At 49.1% G+C, this 17010-nt stretch overlaps 6 protein-coding genes across 6 annotated transcripts; 2 read left to right on the top strand and 4 right to left on the bottom strand.

Annotated features, from left to right (window-relative positions):
- Positions 1–1058: 1058 nt before the first annotated feature.
- Positions 1059–2045, bottom strand: N7458_000925 (S-glutathione dehydrogenase; the record flags this gene model as incomplete). Its single annotated transcript, XM_056904319.1, has 2 exons — positions 1059–1822; positions 1874–2045. The coding sequence occupies 2 exons, from the start codon at positions 2043–2045 to the stop codon at positions 1059–1061; spliced, it is 936 nt and encodes a 311-aa protein (XP_056772086.1).
- A 377-nt stretch (positions 2046–2422) lies between these two features.
- N7458_000926 (uncharacterized protein) lies at positions 2423–7210 on the top strand (the record flags this gene model as incomplete). Its single annotated transcript, XM_056904320.1, has 11 exons — positions 2423–2557; positions 2609–2689; positions 2745–2938; positions 2995–3325; positions 3395–3911; positions 3972–4006; positions 4370–4620; positions 4675–5733; positions 5795–6498; positions 6557–6762; positions 6842–7210. 11 exons carry the CDS (start codon positions 2423–2425, stop codon positions 7208–7210), a joined length of 3882 nt encoding a protein of 1293 aa, XP_056772087.1.
- A 1344-nt stretch (positions 7211–8554) lies between these two features.
- Positions 8555–10104, bottom strand: N7458_000927 (uncharacterized protein; the record flags this gene model as incomplete). The annotated part of the gene is made up of 5 exons (XM_056904321.1): positions 8555–8602; positions 8659–9443; positions 9508–9793; positions 9853–9930; positions 9988–10104. The coding sequence occupies 5 exons, from the start codon at positions 10102–10104 to the stop codon at positions 8555–8557; spliced, it is 1314 nt and encodes a 437-aa protein (XP_056772088.1).
- A 937-nt stretch (positions 10105–11041) lies between these two features.
- On the bottom strand, positions 11042–12802 carry N7458_000928 (cytochrome P450; the record flags this gene model as incomplete). The annotated part of the gene is made up of 6 exons (XM_056904322.1): positions 11042–11461; positions 11534–11860; positions 11914–12006; positions 12056–12403; positions 12457–12551; positions 12601–12802. The coding sequence occupies 6 exons, from the start codon at positions 12800–12802 to the stop codon at positions 11042–11044; spliced, it is 1485 nt and encodes a 494-aa protein (XP_056772089.1).
- Positions 12803–13253: 451 nt separating this feature from the next.
- Positions 13254–14484, bottom strand: N7458_000929 (N-acyl homoserine lactonase family protein; the record flags this gene model as incomplete). The annotated part of the gene is made up of 8 exons (XM_056904323.1): positions 13254–13399; positions 13459–13571; positions 13634–13746; positions 13810–13913; positions 13978–14092; positions 14152–14291; positions 14344–14407; positions 14464–14484. 8 exons carry the CDS (start codon positions 14482–14484, stop codon positions 13254–13256), a joined length of 816 nt encoding a protein of 271 aa, XP_056772090.1.
- Positions 14485–14833: 349 nt separating this feature from the next.
- Positions 14834–15889, top strand: N7458_000930 (fumarylacetoacetate hydrolase family protein; the record flags this gene model as incomplete). Its single annotated transcript, XM_056904324.1, has 4 exons — positions 14834–15089; positions 15133–15284; positions 15346–15485; positions 15586–15889. The coding sequence occupies 4 exons, from the start codon at positions 14834–14836 to the stop codon at positions 15887–15889; spliced, it is 852 nt and encodes a 283-aa protein (XP_056772091.1).
- Between the last annotated feature and the right edge of the window lie 1121 nt (positions 15890–17010).

Below are 17010 nucleotides of genomic sequence, written 5' to 3' on the forward strand. Positions count from 1 at the left end.
TTCTATTAAGTAATACCTCTCAGATCTAAGAATAAAGCCTTCAATATATAAAACCTCGACTACGTATTTAACTAAGCCATTAGTCTAATAGCTATCAGGCTTATAAATATGCCTATCGCATGATATACATTAGGCATGGCCGCGAGCTGCTAGTAATCTCGTGCAAAATAGCAGTGAGGGATAGATTAATTCACTACTACCAATAGCCCGGAAATTAGTTATTATGTACTTTAGAAGTCTTATTTTACTAATATACTGTCTTTGTTATTTAATAGGTTGTGTAGCATTTAAATCGCCAATCTTCGAAGGTATCCCTTATCACCTCTTTCTATTGACGCGCCTTTACTTGTTACGGGTCAATCAAAGAGAACAGATCACTTCGGTTACCGACAGGCGAAAGTACCGAAGCTGGAGAGGAAGGAGAAGAAAAGGAAGGTCAGCCAGGAGGAGAGGACTCGAGAACCCAGCAAATAAGCCGACATTACACACCGCCAAACAGAGACTTCAGGCGTTACCCGGAACGAAGGTATTCCCAGGCTTGGAAAATACTGACCGTCACAATACTTACAATTCTAAAACTTCACCACGGTTGTAGACTATACAGGCTGTAAAATTCGATCCTGGTTCTCAGGATAAGATTTTCATATAGTTATGGTGGCTGAGAGATATAGATAGTTAAAGAATAGGTAGCCATTTTGCCTTAAAAGTCTTTTGCATTGGAAGTTGGACTACGCACACGTGGAAACGGGTGGGTAGTCAATGATACGGGTACGTTCAAATTCAACACATGGAAGAACAAATGTGGAATTAGTTACTCTCGTCCCAGAGCAAAACTGCCTTCACACATGAGCCACCTCGCAGCTCAGTTTTTGCGCGCTCAATCTCCGTATACTTATACTCCGTGATCATCGTCTCCACTGGTAGATCCCCGTCTGCCCATAGCTGGATCAGTCGGGGGATGAACTATATTTGGAATCAGTGACAGATAGCGATCAGAAAAATTTGAATAGAGCCTACCTCCTGCGGTCGAGAGGACCCCTGATGAACGCCTATGTAGCTTACCCCCGAGTAATCCATATGGCGGGCTCAATGTCAATCTTTGTTCCCATCTTTGGCGCCCCGACGGAAGCAGCAGTGCCACCTGGTGCTGTAACTGACAGCATTGTTTTAATAACCTCAGGATGCCCGGTTGTATCCAATGCCCTCTCAACACCAAAACCACTTGTAAGTGCAAGGATTTCCGCAATAGGGTTCTCTTTCGTTGAATCAACGGTGTAATGTGCTCCTAGCATTTTCGCGATCTGTAGTTTACTGGCTAGCACATCGACCGCAATAATTTTGACATCGGGCGTTAACTGTGAGGCTAATATCGATGCGATTCCGACCGCACCAGCTCCAAATACCGCAATAGAGCTTCCTCGCGGTGGTTGGAGTTGATTCAAGACCGTTCCGGCCCCAGTCTGCAGCGTGCATCCAAGAACACACAGGGTCTGCAGCGGAAGGTCTGGCGCAACCCGAATCGCAGATGTGGCTCTGACAATGGCCTTCTTCGCGAACGACGACTGGCCAAAGAAGTGCGAGGATATCTCTGTCCCGTCGATGGCATCGGTGTACGCTTTTGTGCCATCCGTTCGAGCCCCAAGGAAGTTCAATTTCCAAAGATTTGCGCAGTAAGCCGGCAGATTTCTTGTGCAAGGAGCACATTCACCACAGGTGCTGAAGCTGAGCAATACGTGATCACCGGGAGAGATATCCGTGACTTCGGAGCCTACCTGCTCTACAATACCAGCACCCTCATGCCCACCAACCAGCGGTAGGGGGACTGGGGTGGTACCCTAGTTTCAGTTAGCCATTGTTCGGAAGGCGTACGCACATTTTAGGAGAAATATACGTGCATTGCAACAGGAAAAGTCGGTATGGCAAACACCAGTTGCGATAATCCGGACAAGTAATTCGTCGTTTCGAAGTGACCCTAATCGGACCTTTCGCAATTCGTACGGGCCACCTAATTCGCGGCAGACGAGCATATCCACAATTTCAGACATCTTGATGATCTTCCTCGGCGGCGGAAAACCCTCGTGAGCACGATCGGATCACTTTTAAGAGCCTCAAACACACCGCCACTAGCCTGTAGAAAGAATAGTAGAGATAAGATCAGATTAGACCTGCTTTAGAAACCCGGTTTTTAAATCAGCCTTGTCCTCCCAAGCCTGCCTCTGGATAGGGTTTCGGCCCGTACCTCCGACGGGGCGTCCGGCCGCGGTAGAGATCTACGGTATGGCAAGCCGTGAAATCTACCCTGAAGGGTTAGATCAGTACAGTGGGTAGAGGATGTCTCATAAGAAGATTCAAGATAGTGCCAACTAGGTTGTAGACGACTGCTAGCCAACTCCGTATTCATCTACAATCAGTATTCAGAAAGATGGCACTCGTCCAAGCTCTTTGGATAGACAATGAAGACGTTAGCAGTGCGATAGAGTTCCCTGTCATCAACGGAAAAACAGGAAAGATTGTCCACGCAGCGAATGGGGCGACTCCAGAATTAGCTGTTGCCGCTGTTGAGAGCGCACAGCGGGCTTTCAGGACGTGGTCCAAGACATCGCCATAGGAGAGACGGACGCTGTTACAATCTGCTGCTCGCATTCTGCACAATCGACGACACGAGATTTCAGAGCTTATCAAGGCAAGTGTGTGATGTTTAGCAAAATTATACCAACGGGGATGTGAACTGATTGGCGTGGCAGCTGGAGACCCCCGCTCCGGACTTCATGGTCGAGGAAATCAACATCAATAATGGCATCGCCTTATTCGAAGAGCTCGCTGGCCAGATCACAAATATGACGACCGGATCCCTGCCGCACTGTCGTGACTCGAATACGATGGCATTTGTGGTCAAGCAGCCATACGGAGTCCAACTCGGCATCGCGCCATGGAACGCGTCCCTGTTTCTTGCCCTTCGCTCCGTGATAACGCCAATCGCATGTGGAAATACAGCAATTCTGAAGGCATCGGAGCTCTGTCCGGGTGTGCATCACTTTCTCGGCCGATTACTGAAAGAAGCTGGCTTCCCCCTGGGGTGTTGAATATTATCCAGCACCGCAGAGAGGACGCGGCCCAGATCTTCGAGACTCTCATTAGCCACCCGGCCGTGCGCAAAGTGAATTTCACTGGGAGTACAGCGGTGGGTAAGGTAATCGCCGCCAAGGCTGCACAATATGCGAAACCTTGCATTCTGGAACTGGGTGGCAAGGCGCCGCTCATTGTGTTTGAAGATGCTGACCTTGAGGAGGCAGCAAAGGCCGCTGTGATGGGTGCATTTGTGCATGTAAGCCGTCACTCATTGCTTGTCCTGCCGACTGCAGAAGGCCATATGAACTAACTACACGCTTCGCAGCATGGGCAAATCTGCATGGGAACCGACACTGTCCTGGTTCATAAATCCGTGGCCGAGACGTTGATTGCTAAAATGTCAGCCGAGGCGCCACGAATTCCCTGCAGTTGGGCTGTGTCTGATCAGCAGGCCATGAAAACCGAAGCTCTGGTTGAAGATGCAATTAACCAAGGGGGTAGACTGGTCTATGGAAAGCTAGAAAGAAACGGGGCGAGCCTACATCCGACCATTCTTACTGGCGTGAAGCCATCGATGCGGCTTTACTCGGAAGAGAGCTTTGGCCCAACCCTCGCCGTATTACCCTTCGAGTCCGAAGATGAGGCGGTCGCTTTGGCTAACGGACACGAATATGGCCTTTCCGCCAGCGTGTTTACCAAGAATGTGCCGCGAGGAATAAGGATTGCGCGCGGAATTGATAGTGGTGCGGTCCACATCAATTCGATGACCGTGCACGATGAAGTCCAGCTTCCTCACGGAGGAACCAAGTCAAGCGGATGGGGGCGGTTTGGTGTCCCTTGGGGTGAGTTGAGGCGGAATTCCATTTCCAATTTTCCTACCCACTCTGACGTTTCTCTCATAGCGTTTGACGAATTTCTACAAATCAAGACGATTACGGTAACTGACAGCAATTTCAGCCAAGATCTCTAGACCCTGCGGTGGACGAGTCTGGCTCTCATGATGGCTACTTGTTACCCAATAACTAGACAAACTCTCAGCTAATCAATTGCCAGTAATATCGCTTCGGAGGGACCCTCCGCTGGAACCCATTTAATTATTCGCCCCGTACGTAGTCATCATGTGGGGACGGGGCGCACGTACCCACTAAAAATCTGCGGAGAAGTTCGTTCCTGTTCTCCAGACTCCCGTGGTTGGGGAAATAACCCCGCATTCAGGACGAAGTAGGTGAAGATAGTGTGCATCGGTCGTAATTTAATTTTTGCGCCTGTGCTTCTCTTCGAACAACCCACCATCCGTTAGGTGAAGGTCACCGTCGACATGTCCGACTCCGCAAAATCACCACCGCCAAATCCAGCGCCTCGACGCACAGTACCTTCGAAAAGAAAGCAAACGGTCGATCGGTCGCATAATCAGGTGCACCAGGCGTGTTCTACTTGCAAGGCCCGGAAAGCCCGATGCGATTCGAAACGGCCGCGCTGTTCGTTTTGTGAAGGCCGTAACCAGGAGTGTGTCTATCCGCCGCCATACAAGAGGGCGATCTGCTCCCAGTCGTACGTCCCTACAGTTCATAATCCTTTTGACACGTAGGTCCTGACAGTTTGTAGGCACGTGGATAATTTGGAAGCGAAGATACAGGAATTGGAAGCTCAATTAAACCCCCAACCAGAGACGATCACCAGGCATCAACAGGGCTCAATCGCCTCGCCCCCAAACAGCTCCCACAGTCGATCGAATAGTCCGCAGCTATGTCTCACCGGGATACAGGCCAACGTCGCGGCCACAGATATCAACGGAGGAAACAACAACTACACTCCTGTAGCCCCCGAGCCGAGGCCCCCGGTAACGACGTTTACCATCAGCGAAAATGAGACAGAAGGAAGGGAAACGGCAGACCAGGTGCCAGCAACAGATGGAATGGTCGCATACTCCATGTCGCCGCAACAGGGCAAAGACACGGATGGATTCTACCGTGATTCTTATTCTCTTCGGTTTGCCATGCACGTTAAGGCCTCGACCATGCCCCGAAGGATGTCTGCATCCACCACAACAGGCCAGTCTTTGCCCCCTAGACAGGGCCTCCTTCAAGCGAACGCCAGCTCCCGGGATGACGAGGATGATCTCGCCGCATTGCGGTCATACCTCACTATGCCATCCTTCTCAGGCATACCGCATCGACATGTTGCGAAACAGTTGCTGGAGGCTTACTTCTTCAATGTCCACCCTATCTGGCCTTTCTTAATCGAAGAGGATACGCTTGCTCAGTTCGACAAGATGTACACCTCCGAAAATCCCATGGAACCAGTTGCTATCGCGACCATGAATTTGATATTTGCACTGGGCTGCCTATTCTGCCGCAACATGACTCCCGACGGTGATCCAGTGAGCACCATGGGCTCCGGTACTTCCTTCTACAGGTGTGCCCGCGCCTTTATCGTCGCTCATACATATAATACCTGCTCAATCAGTATGCTGCAGACCCTCCTGCTGATGGCGCAGTATCAACAAGGTACCATGAGGGGGAAGCAATGCTGGCTTACTATCGGCCATGCCACAAGGATTGCACAATGCCTGGGCTTGCACTTGGATTCGCGGGACTGCTCGCAAGCCCCTCTTGATCGTGAGCTTGGCAGGCGTCTTTGGTGGGGATGTTTTTCCCTCGACAGGTATGTCTTGTCGCATGGACTGTCGTTTATGGTGATGTATGCTAAGATCTCGATATGTCAGGGTGGCCAGCATGATCTATGGTCGTCAGCCAACTCTTTTACACCCCAGATTCTCGAATCCCCCGCTTCCTCAGTCGATTGATGATATATACATACGCGATGGCAAGACACAACCTGATAGAATCCCTTCGGTGAACGCCTTCATTCGCTGCACCGTCCGTCTCTACCTAGTGATGGACAAGATCACGGAAGAGCTGCAACCACCCAGTGGACGAGCTGACTCATCTTTCGAACCCAATACACGGCGCAACGTATTGCAGTCGCTAATAAGTTTGTTAAAGGCTGACGAACAGCTAGTATCTTGGCATGCCTCTCTCCCTGACTACTTTCGATTTTCGTTGGACGGCGCACAGCAGCAAGAATCACCACAACCATGGTGGATACAGCGATGTAGAACTGTCCTCAAAAATAGGTTTCTCGGACTGCGCATTTTACTTCACCGCCAGACTATCCTCTTCTTACTTGGCCCGCCTAAATCAATTGAGAGCGCTACCGATCCGTCGTATCACTGGCCACCACTCTTTTCCGACCTTATCCACGGACCGGCTGGTGATGGTACTGTCATACGGCCTCAGTCCAACTTTGAGAGCTTGCTGGCCTATCTCAGTGCTCAAATATGTGTCCAATCTGCGCAGCAGCAGATTGACGCGATTAGTGTTAACCGCCCCGCCAATCTGACAGGCGCATGGTGGTGGGACTTTCATTGTAAGCTTCCCAACCCCGCATCCATTGTTCAAAACCGTCTGATGAAGCACCCGATCAGTCAATTTCGATTCTCTATGTGTCCTGCTCGGTGCTGTAGGGCTTCCAACCGAGCACAGGGCCGTCATAATCCTAGACGTGGCTGTGATTCACGAAACCATCCGCAAGGGGCTCGAGACAATTCGTTCTCTGGTCCCTTTTGGGGGTGACAAATTGCGGCAAAGCGAGATTTTTCTCCAGCAGTTACATCAGGTTGCATATGAGCAGGTACAGCCCCCCGGCTACCGACAAAGTCCCATAGTTCAACGAGCTTTCAAAACATGCCTAACCATATTTCAAATTACAGGACAGGCCTTACCGAAAAAGCCCTCCCAACAGCAACGACGACAGTGACAACCCAGAGATGCCGCTAAGTACCTTCGCGCCAGGATTGGGTAAGGATATAGGACTCCATCATGTAGGTGTAGGAAATAGTATAGGACTGGATGCATGGGGACCCGTGAATGCACTGCCCGATGCTGGAATGCAGGATGCAACGAGCAACGTAAACCCGAGCCAAATGGAAGAGTTGGGAGTGTTTTCTGCGGAGACAATGGGCTGTTTACTACACAGTTCTTTTAGTTTCTGGAACGCCTTTGATCGTGATACAGTCACATCGCGTGGTCAAGAGCTGGGGCCTGAGAGACTGATGGATTTTCAACCGGGCTGGGCTTGATTTGATCAGGACACCGTCACTTCAGAATATGGCTGATGAAATACCATTGAATGTATGTACATATGATTAGAAAGTCTGGGGGCATTTGAACATTCTACCGTGTCAATTATTCATTGAATCGTCAATTTGTCAGTAGCGACCGATAAATTTTCATTTAAACCACTTGGTAACATAAAAATGTTACCTATATATAGTCTTCTTAAATATCTTACTTAAAGTATTTCGTGTCCTGTATAGTATGGGGATGATGAACTTATGTCTCCATAAATTTTCGGCAGTATTTTGTACAGGCCCCTCCGGTGCAAAATATATTTTCGACTTTCTTCTCTGCCTGAAGATAGAGTGGCGGTTCACAAATAATTTTTGGAAAGAAACGTGATATTCGGGGCTGATTAGTCTCCTGATTATCTACATATTTAAACCTTTGAAGGAAGATAAAGACGCCTCTCTACGTCTACGCACAGGAAGCCAGAAAGGAAACAGAAAAGCGATTTCGATCTATATTCGAAGGGAAGAGGGAAAGAGAGGCCCTCCCGGCCTATATAGACCGAAGAAGTAAGGAAAGCAAACAGCAAACGCTGGTCCTAAGAACACCCGCGGGAACAATCCGCCAAATAGGACGGAATCTCCGCCAGAAGATAACCTATTGAGGTGGGGAAGCTCAAGTCTGCCTGGTCGACACAGGCAGCTCGAGCCACGCGAGAGAGAATAAACTCCCAACAGCGAACCTCCCGTAGGAGAGGCAACAAGAGGATGGAATCGCACGGTCAGTAAACGCCTATCAGCAGTAGATCCAGCTGCCTTAATAGCAGAATTGAAGGATCGTCATGATCTATGAGAAAAGGTAGAAAAATGAGAAGAAAAGCTCCATTCAGAATGCGTCCCACACTTCTGTTGTGGGTGTTCTGTACATCTCCTCACTTCCTCGCTCTAAAGCATCCGATTTCCGCAGAAAATCCCCAAAACAAACCAGACAAATAGACTGCAAAACAGAAACGACTAAGCGATATAATGTCACTGGATATCCCACTGCACTACATAATATAAAAATAAATATAAAAATAAAAGAAAGTTGGAGGCAGTCAGAGATAGGTGGGTTTCCCTTAAGGGCGAGCTTGTCCTCAAGGTTCCTAATAGGGAATGTAACTCGAAAAATAGAACGAGGGAACATTGCTCGCAGGTTGTGGCCGCAGTCGATATTGTCGTTGGGACGTTACGTGCAATGAGGTCGAAATATTAAAAATGCAACAAGCGCTGCAATTTACGGAAAGATATCTTCTCCGAAACCATCTCTGCATATTGACCTAGACACCACAATTAATCTATCATACCCAAGGCCAACTTTCAGACAGCTAATATTGCGGCAGGATGGTTCTTCAGGTACGAAATAGTCTGTTAACCAGAGATGATTAGCACCGACACAGCAATGAGTGGGAGGGGATACATACCTCAACACGTGCATCGTACCCGAACATCCAAGGCTGGAATTTAGGATCACTCCATTTGTTGGGGTTCTCAGCAGTATCTGCAGCTTCAGACTGTTGCTCTAGCGGTTTCGGTGGTTCGCCCATCCTTTTATCACGCTCCTGCTGGGCAGGTCCGTCAGGAAGGTGCCACACACCACCATTATTCCGCGCACCATCCAAGATCAAGTAGCAACGATTAAGGCGAATGTCCTGGAACTGCTTCATCATGTCAGGAATCTGTGCTGGTTCGGAAACACGGTCCAAGCATTCAGCCAGTGTAACCGCGTCCTCCACGGCCATGGCGGCTCCCTGAGCCATATATGGGACCATGGCGTGGCTAGAATCTCCAATCAGCACTACCTTCCCGGACTGCGACACCCAGGTCTCGAGCTTCTCAATCTCCGCGTTCTGCCATTTCAGACACTGCGGAACAAGCGCGATGAGTTTGCAGATAACCGGATCCCATGTTTTGTACCTCTCGTTCATGTCATCTAGGCTCGCCCGCTCGTTGGGCTGTCCAACCGGCACCGAACCAGGATGACACATGACGAAGTTGTACAGGGCTCCATTGCGGATGGGATACGCCATGATGTGGCCCTCAGGTCCGATCCAGCAATTGGCGGCGGGACTTTCGATAAGCGCTTTAAGTTCCGGGTCATCCATCATGAGTTCCCCGGGAATCAATGTTCGGTAGGCGCAGTTTGGGTCAGGGATAATCTCCACGTCTCGATCGGTGATCACAGCTTTTCGGACCTGAGACTTGATTCCTGGCAGACGTTGTTAGCTCGAATGCAACAAGCTTAAGGAGATCTGAATGCGTGGACAGCGTACCGTCGGCACCAATGAGTAAATCCGCCCTATACACAGTACCGTCGTTAAGGGTGACCGACGGAGCCGCTTCGTTGACCTCTGAGACGAAGGAATTGACCTTAATTACGGTGCCCACCTCATAAGCGCGGTCCAGGAGCACCTTGTGTAGGTCCCCTCGGTGAATTAGGAAGTAAGGGTAACCGTATACTTCCTCCATCCGAGGATACAGCGGTGTCTTGGTGATGTTGGCTCCGTTCTGCCATCTTTTAAGTGTAATAGAGCGCGGCCAGGTAGCGAGCTTCGATATCTGTAGAATAAAATGTCAGGTATATTCTCTGGGTCTGATAAATGGCGTGTTAGATGTACCGGCTCATAGATACCAAGTTGCTTAAGAAGTCGAACGGAGTTCGGGGGGACCTGAATACCTGCCCCAATGTCAGACAGCTAACCAAATTTATCAGCTCTCAACCTGGAACAAGGGAGACGAATGAGGGGACTAACCTGCGGAGCAGCCTCCAGGACGGTCACCTGGTGTCCCTTTTCTCGCAGGGCAATAGCGGCTGCAAGGCCCGCAATGCCCGCACCAACAATGACAATAGCAAGTTTCTTTCCAGCCATACTGATCCGTTATTACCAAGTTCTATGAAAAGTTCTTTTTGGCGCTCTCGAGAGGTAGGGAAAGGGTATATAAAGTCCCACCATGGCCGTCTTCTGCCCTCGATAGACCCGCCCGATACTGCACTGCTCCATAACGGCCCGTAGCAAAGTATCACCTGGCCAGAAATTTATTGTCAAAATCTACGCGGCCTAGTACAGTGCATTGGTGTAGACGGTTTCCGCATTGTAAGGGAAAGTGTGTCGGAGAGGGGGTCCGTAATCGAATAATCCGCCTGATCCTTTCACGGAGCGAGCTTCCGAGGAGGCATTGCTCGATGCGCGCCTTTTCCCCAAGCGGCCGTGGGTTTGCTAATCGAGGGGAAGCTAGGAAATCCTGGGGGATCCGATGAGACGAGTTATCTCACCAGGCGGAAACAGAATCACTGGATGGAAAATTGAGTAGATTGATTGACGGAATCGTCACGAGAGCAACTATCCACATCCTTCGAGCGACATATGCAGAGTTGTTTGGGAGATAATTACTTCTCCAGCGAGGACACAACATGAGATAAGCTGGCGATTACGTATCTTCCGAGGGAACAGGAAGAAAATGGTTAATAGAAGCAAAACATGCAAACCGAGCCGGTCAGGAAGGAGACTTCTGTAGTTTCTATTATTGATTGGAAGAATTCCTAATAATCTTGAATGAACGTTTCATTTCTATCATTTCTATACGGGATCCACTCATTTCAATTAGGATTTAACACAAGGGTGAAGTCTGTCGCATCAAGTACTCACACCATACTATAATCTTAAACACGCATAAAGCAAGTCATGAATACTAACGATTCCGAAGGATAGAAGTCAAAAACATCACATCTCGAGCAGTCAATACAAATATCTGCCCGTACCGAGTAGTCGTAATGTCTCCATCACTCCACCTATTTGATACTCATAATCACTCCTGGACGCTTTTCAACTTCATAACTAGGGGCTCATCAAAAATAACCCCAAAAATCTCCCTAATCTTCAACTCCCTGAATTTCTTCTCCACCAGTTCAAATCGCCTCACAATAGCTGCAATGGTTATGTAAATCTCGGCCATAGCAAGGTTAATCCCGATGCAGCCTCGTGAACCTTTCGAAAACGGAGCCCAGCAATTGTCTAGCTGCTTGATCTCGGCCGGGTTGTCTAGAAGCCAACGCTCTGGCTTGTAGGTACAGGGATCGGGGAAGACCGTCTCATTGTAGTTCATTAGGTAGGGGCTTGAGGAAATGAAGGTGCCGGATGGGATGAAGTGTTTGCCGTAGGTAAGGCCGGATTCGGGAGTTACGCGGGGGAGGCGGGACCGGACTGGCGTGCTGAAGCGGAGGCCTTCCTGTAAAATAATTAGCAGATATCCTATAGTCACTATTGGAGAAAGGGGTTTGGACTGGAGCTGGCGACGCACCTTGACACAAGCGGCGAGGTACGGTAGGGACTCGAGGTTGGATAGCTCTGCAGTGTCACTGGGATTTGGGATGGCTCTCTTTAGCTCCGCATGGAGACGGCCGTATACTCTGGGATTGGAGAAGATCTCGTTGAGTGTTAGAGTGAGCGTTGTCGATGTTGTGTCTGTCCCGGCAAAGATATCCGCCAAGCCATCAGCGACCAGAAAGTCTTTGCTTAGAGGGTAGTTCTGCGCAATAGAGGCTGCGTGTTCGGCTTGCAGGAGAGGCTGGAACCCCGAGCTAGACTTCCCCGTACTATCGTATCTTTCCAGTGCTTTTTGGACGCGCTATGGGAGAGCTATAAGCATGATGACTAGGGTGGTGGTGGTGTTGGACTCACACGTCTCATGCTTGGAATAGCCTGAAACACCTTAAAAGGTAACATGGACAGCAGAGTTATTGAGGGTTGACGAAGAGAAGGTATCATCATAAACTGAATAGCAATCAGAAAGTCGTTTATCACATCAGAGGAGATCACATACTAAGAAATTGCTAACAGCGAAAGAATCGAACGCGTCCAGGACATCGTCATGGAACTCAGGAGAAAGAACTGCCTGCATTGATTCCCCGTACGTGAAATTCGTGATAAAATCGAGTGAAAGACAGCGAGACATCTTTGAGAGGTCAAAGGTGTTGTTAGCTTTGCCATGTTGGCGCAACACGTCTGAGAGCATATCGACTGATTTCCAGATCTCTGGCTCGAACTGCAGAACACTCTTTCTGGAAAATGGCTTGCTGACTAAACGCCGCAAAGTGGAATGTTCTTTGGGCTCTGAGCTCTGGAAGATCCCTGATGGCCCGGTCTTGAATGGGTCGTAGAAGTAAGCGGCCTGTCTCCAAATAGTTAGTGAATTTATTTGCCCACGAGAGCATTGAATCATACCTTCATATACTTGGGAGCCTGGCAATATAGGACGCGATTGTGTATCTCGATATCGTCAATACTGATCTCGTTAGGGCCGATGCGGACGATTGGGCCTTGATCGTTAGAATATGAGCCGAATGTGATATAAGGAGGTCGACATACCGAGACTCTTATGGAGCTTGGAAATAGACTGCGGTGAGTTTCCAGTCATGTCCTGTACCCATAGCCAAATACTTGAGAGAGCAGCAAGACGCGGCCCTGGGACATTGCGCAGAGGCGAGAATAGCAATCGGTAGAGAACGGATACAGCGCCAAGGCAGAATGCCAGGCCTGCTAGAGTGGAAAAATTATCCAGTACGGTCATGCTCGATGGCGTTCGGAGAAACTGGAACCTTCACAGACTGCGTCAGCATGGAACAGGAGTTCTCGGTATTTATTCATTGGCCCAAGAGCTATGGCGGTAGCCCTCATCACACCAGAGGAATTTTAAGTTTTGTCGGAGGCGCTGTCCGCAACTGGGGAGCTCTCTCCGCTTCCCCAGGAATGATGACTCCGCAGACTGGGGCCTAACCGCTCTAAGAAACACTGGTCAGAAGTAGCTGGCGCAGCCTGAGGCACGCTGGGGCCAAAATCTGGAGGAAAATTGAGTCCTCATTCGCCTTATTCTTATTCTCTGTCAGCGGGAGCAAGCATTAGCGTCGCGTGACGGCTATCGCCTAGTTATGGATCGGTGGGATAAGATTCCCTGAGAAGGTATATATTTAGTGCCATAGCTTTTACTAGCCAGATATGTGCATGACATTAAATCTAGCAGTCTAATGATAATATTCAGGAGCTTGCTTAAGCGACTTGAAAACCTCATAATCATGGCCGAAGACAATCTTAGCGTCCAGTACTACTTCCAATCTTTCGATGTACAGAGTTGACTGGAACCAAGCATTCCGGTCCCGTCCCAGAAGGCCTTTCATAAAGTTCACCGTTAACTGCGCGTATAAAATATGCTAGAACGTCACTACTAACCTTGGGGAATTCTCTTAGTGTAGTTCTCTTTCACGTGGAACTGGTCACCGGTAAAGATAAAGCACCCGTCATTCTCAAGGTCTACTTGGAGACAGCACAGGCCGGGGGTGTGACTGTAGACACCTTGTTAGTTGCACGCGGATTCCAGAGCAGTATGTATGTATTTCTCTCTTACCCTGGGCAAAGATGCATCGTTAGTCCGGGGAAAAGCTCCGTGACTGGGTCTTTGAATGTTTGCCAATTCAGGCGGTGGTCAAGGTATGAGGGCATGTATGGACCCGCGTCAGCCTAACATATATGATTAGTCGGCCCATCCGAGAGGGGTGAGAGTATAAGGGAGACCAGTCGAACCTTGGTGAAAAGGCACCACAAGGCATTATTGAGTTCCAAGTCATGTACATAGATAGGAACATCTGTGCCAAGGAAGTGCATTAAGCCACCAGAATGGTCGGCATCTGGGCTCGCCACCAGGGTTAATTAATTCTATTGCAATAGTGATGGACGGAGTGGAGTGCATACGAAGATGACCGATGATCACCGCTCGAATATCCTTGATGGAATGACCAGTTATCGCGATCTGCTCGTCGAGCCGGTTTTTCGAGGCGTATTGTTTGCGCGGCGATACATCGTACATCTATCCCGAGACCGATCAGTTCATATCCATCGAAATCATCCAGCAGCAAGAGTCCTGACCGGGCCCCAGTGTTTCTCCATATCATCGTGACAGCCCGTTTCAAAGAGAATCAGACCGGCCGTGGCATGCGCAATAAGGACCCCGTATACGATCATTTCAATCCGCTTGTGGGTTGGATTTGGGTTGCTCGCCGAGCCAGCTGGACAGACTAGTTACGACCGCTGGGAAACTCGAACCATGCTATGACCTACCATTCTCGTGCCCTCCCGCAAGCAGGAAGTTGGCGTCGATGTGCAATGTTCCCATGTCAAGGAGCTACTAGGTCAGATAACTTCCATACTCGCTGCAGCGATGGAGAAAGCCCTACCCACATCTTTGTGCCCACTGGGCATGGCGAGAAAGTTGGTCGAGGCATGATGTTGGTGGAGATGTTGATATCCTGGTGTGGCGACGAGTGCGTTGGGGTATACAGCTAACGATAAAGAAGACAAGGCTGGTTGTTAAGACGAAGAAAGCTGAGTAATGGAATTTGCCCGAGAATTGAGGGGATTAGCGAGCCATGGCCGTTAATGTCGGGGCAACATCCCGATGAGTCCCTCAGTGGAGTATCTACAAGAGTCTAATTGCGGACCCCCTCACCGAAATCATACAGAGGATGAAGTATATGTTGAAAGAGACTTAGCTCTGCTCTCAGGTCTAACTCTGGAATTTCTGAGTGTGAATATAAAACCGACGAGCAAAATGACTTGGTCTATGCTGATACGCTTTGCCGATGATGCGAACAACATTCGATTTGGAGAGCCGAAGATCACTGAGGCTAAAGAGCTCTCTGACCTGCTAGCCATGGGAGAGCTCTATGCCACCGAATATGTGGGGGACAGTCCTCTTCTTCTGTCCCCAGGCACACAAAGTTTTCGCGTGAAGGAACTCCTTGGAGTTCTTCAGCCGCGTGACGTGCCTATCATCCGTTGCATTGGTCTCAACTACATGAAACACAGTAAGTGAATTTTTACCCTGATCCTCGTTAAGTTGTCTAACAGTATTCTGGCGGAAAGTCAAGGAAGGAGGTCGTGCACCTCCTCCCTATCCTTCCGTATTCATAAAGCCGTCGACCTCCATTGCAGGCTTCCAGGAAGATATTCCTATTCCTAAACTTGCACAGGATGACCAATTGGACTATGAAGGCGAATTGGTACTCATATTCTCTACACGTCCCTCCATTGTACTGACTTGTATACTAACAACGCCACCAGTCAATCGTGATTGGCAAGACTGGTAAAGATATTCCTGAGCGGGATGCCTTGGATTATGTCGCTGGATATTGTTCATCAAACGACGTCTCTGCCAGAAAATGGCAGCGTGACCCTGCTTTTGCGGGAGGTGTTCCACAGTGGTGATTTAGCAAAGGCTTTGACAAGTTTGCAGCCCTGGGTCCAATGATCGTGTCGCCAAAGGTAAATTTCTGTGTTCTCCGAAAACCACTATTCTTATAGTCAATTGGTGACTAAGTATCGGTTCCAGGTTGTTGGAGCTGCGGACAATCTCCGACTCCAGACATTCGTCAATGGCGAGCTGCGGCAGGACTCCAACACCAACGATCTCTTGTTCGGTGTGAAGAGGATCATTAGCTTTGTGAGCCAGGGCACCACCCTAGAAGCAGGCACCGTGATCATGACGGGAACTCCGGCCGGTGTAGCGATGGGCATGAAGGGCCCCAAGTATCTGAAGGACGGGGACATGGTGGAGGTTGAGATCGAACACTTGGGAAGGACCAGGAACCTGATGAGCTTTGAGTAAGCTTATAGACTGATAATCCTTAAATACAATGCCGCGGTTGAGATAGAGAATCATAATAGTATGGTGTCAATTATCGAAGCTGAGATTCCGCTCTTCTGGTGTTTTAAAGCGTGATGTATCAGGGTCAACCGGGCAATTTTAGCTGTTGCTTCACCTACTATTTATTACCTTTGGTACCTAGGGTCGGTTCGTATCGGAGCCATGGTCCGGATGCTTTGATGCCCGTGCTATATGAGAAGTTGCTCTACGATCCCGATGAGAATGCCCTTCTGAATCGGTGAAATCGCACAGGTCCGGCATATATACCCAAAGTAAGTTGTTGGTCATAGTGTAGCCTCGGTCCTGCTCAATACACCGATGGTTATTCAAGTCTTCACGTTTGCGTAGAGGCCGAGATCGACGGCTAGCCTCATCGCCATCTCACTGTACCACTATCCTCGAGCATCCACGGTAAATGCTGCCTCATCTGCAGTCAACACAACCAGTGGCTGTAGAGTGGCAACACTTGGGCTATCAAACTCGACTCCAAACAAATCTTCAGGGCGAGGGCAAACGGATTCAGCAAGTTCAATAGAGGATATTCACTAATATTGCGTTGACCAGCACTTTAGAGGAATAGTAGTATGGAATAGTAGCACAGTAATTCCACATTATGTGAATGGTGCAGAGCTTGATTTTTGGCCACACAATAGCTTTCTATTGATAACGTGGGGATCGAGATTTTCCCATGAGAGATACAACTTAATGAGATACCCTTCTAGGTTTCCTAGAACCTCCTGTCTCAGCCAAGTCTTCTCGAGGATTGCCTGAGTATCCTCGCGTAAGGTGTTACGATAGAGCAGAGATCAGAAGCCCGTTGCTGTATTAAATGGACATTTGATGGGGCTCCAAAGAAGCATAGACCTCCATCGTCGGCAACAGGGAGAGTTCCCAATCTTGTCATCAGTAACTTCAAGCCATCATCCGAGACCGGCTCAGATTATATATGATGGTTGCGGGATCCATACTGATTTCAGAGTCAATTGCCTGATAGATATTGTTGATTATCGGCTGATGCAGTGACAACCGTACCCTCTGGGATTTGACAATCTAATAACTCACCTAGGCGTCCAGCTTCGACA

This window comes from Penicillium daleae, assembly GCF_028827525.1.
Source record: "Penicillium daleae strain IBT 16125 chromosome Unknown utg000001l_segment0_segment0, whole genome shotgun sequence".
Lineage (NCBI taxonomy): Eukaryota > Fungi > Ascomycota > Eurotiomycetes > Eurotiales > Aspergillaceae > Penicillium > Penicillium daleae.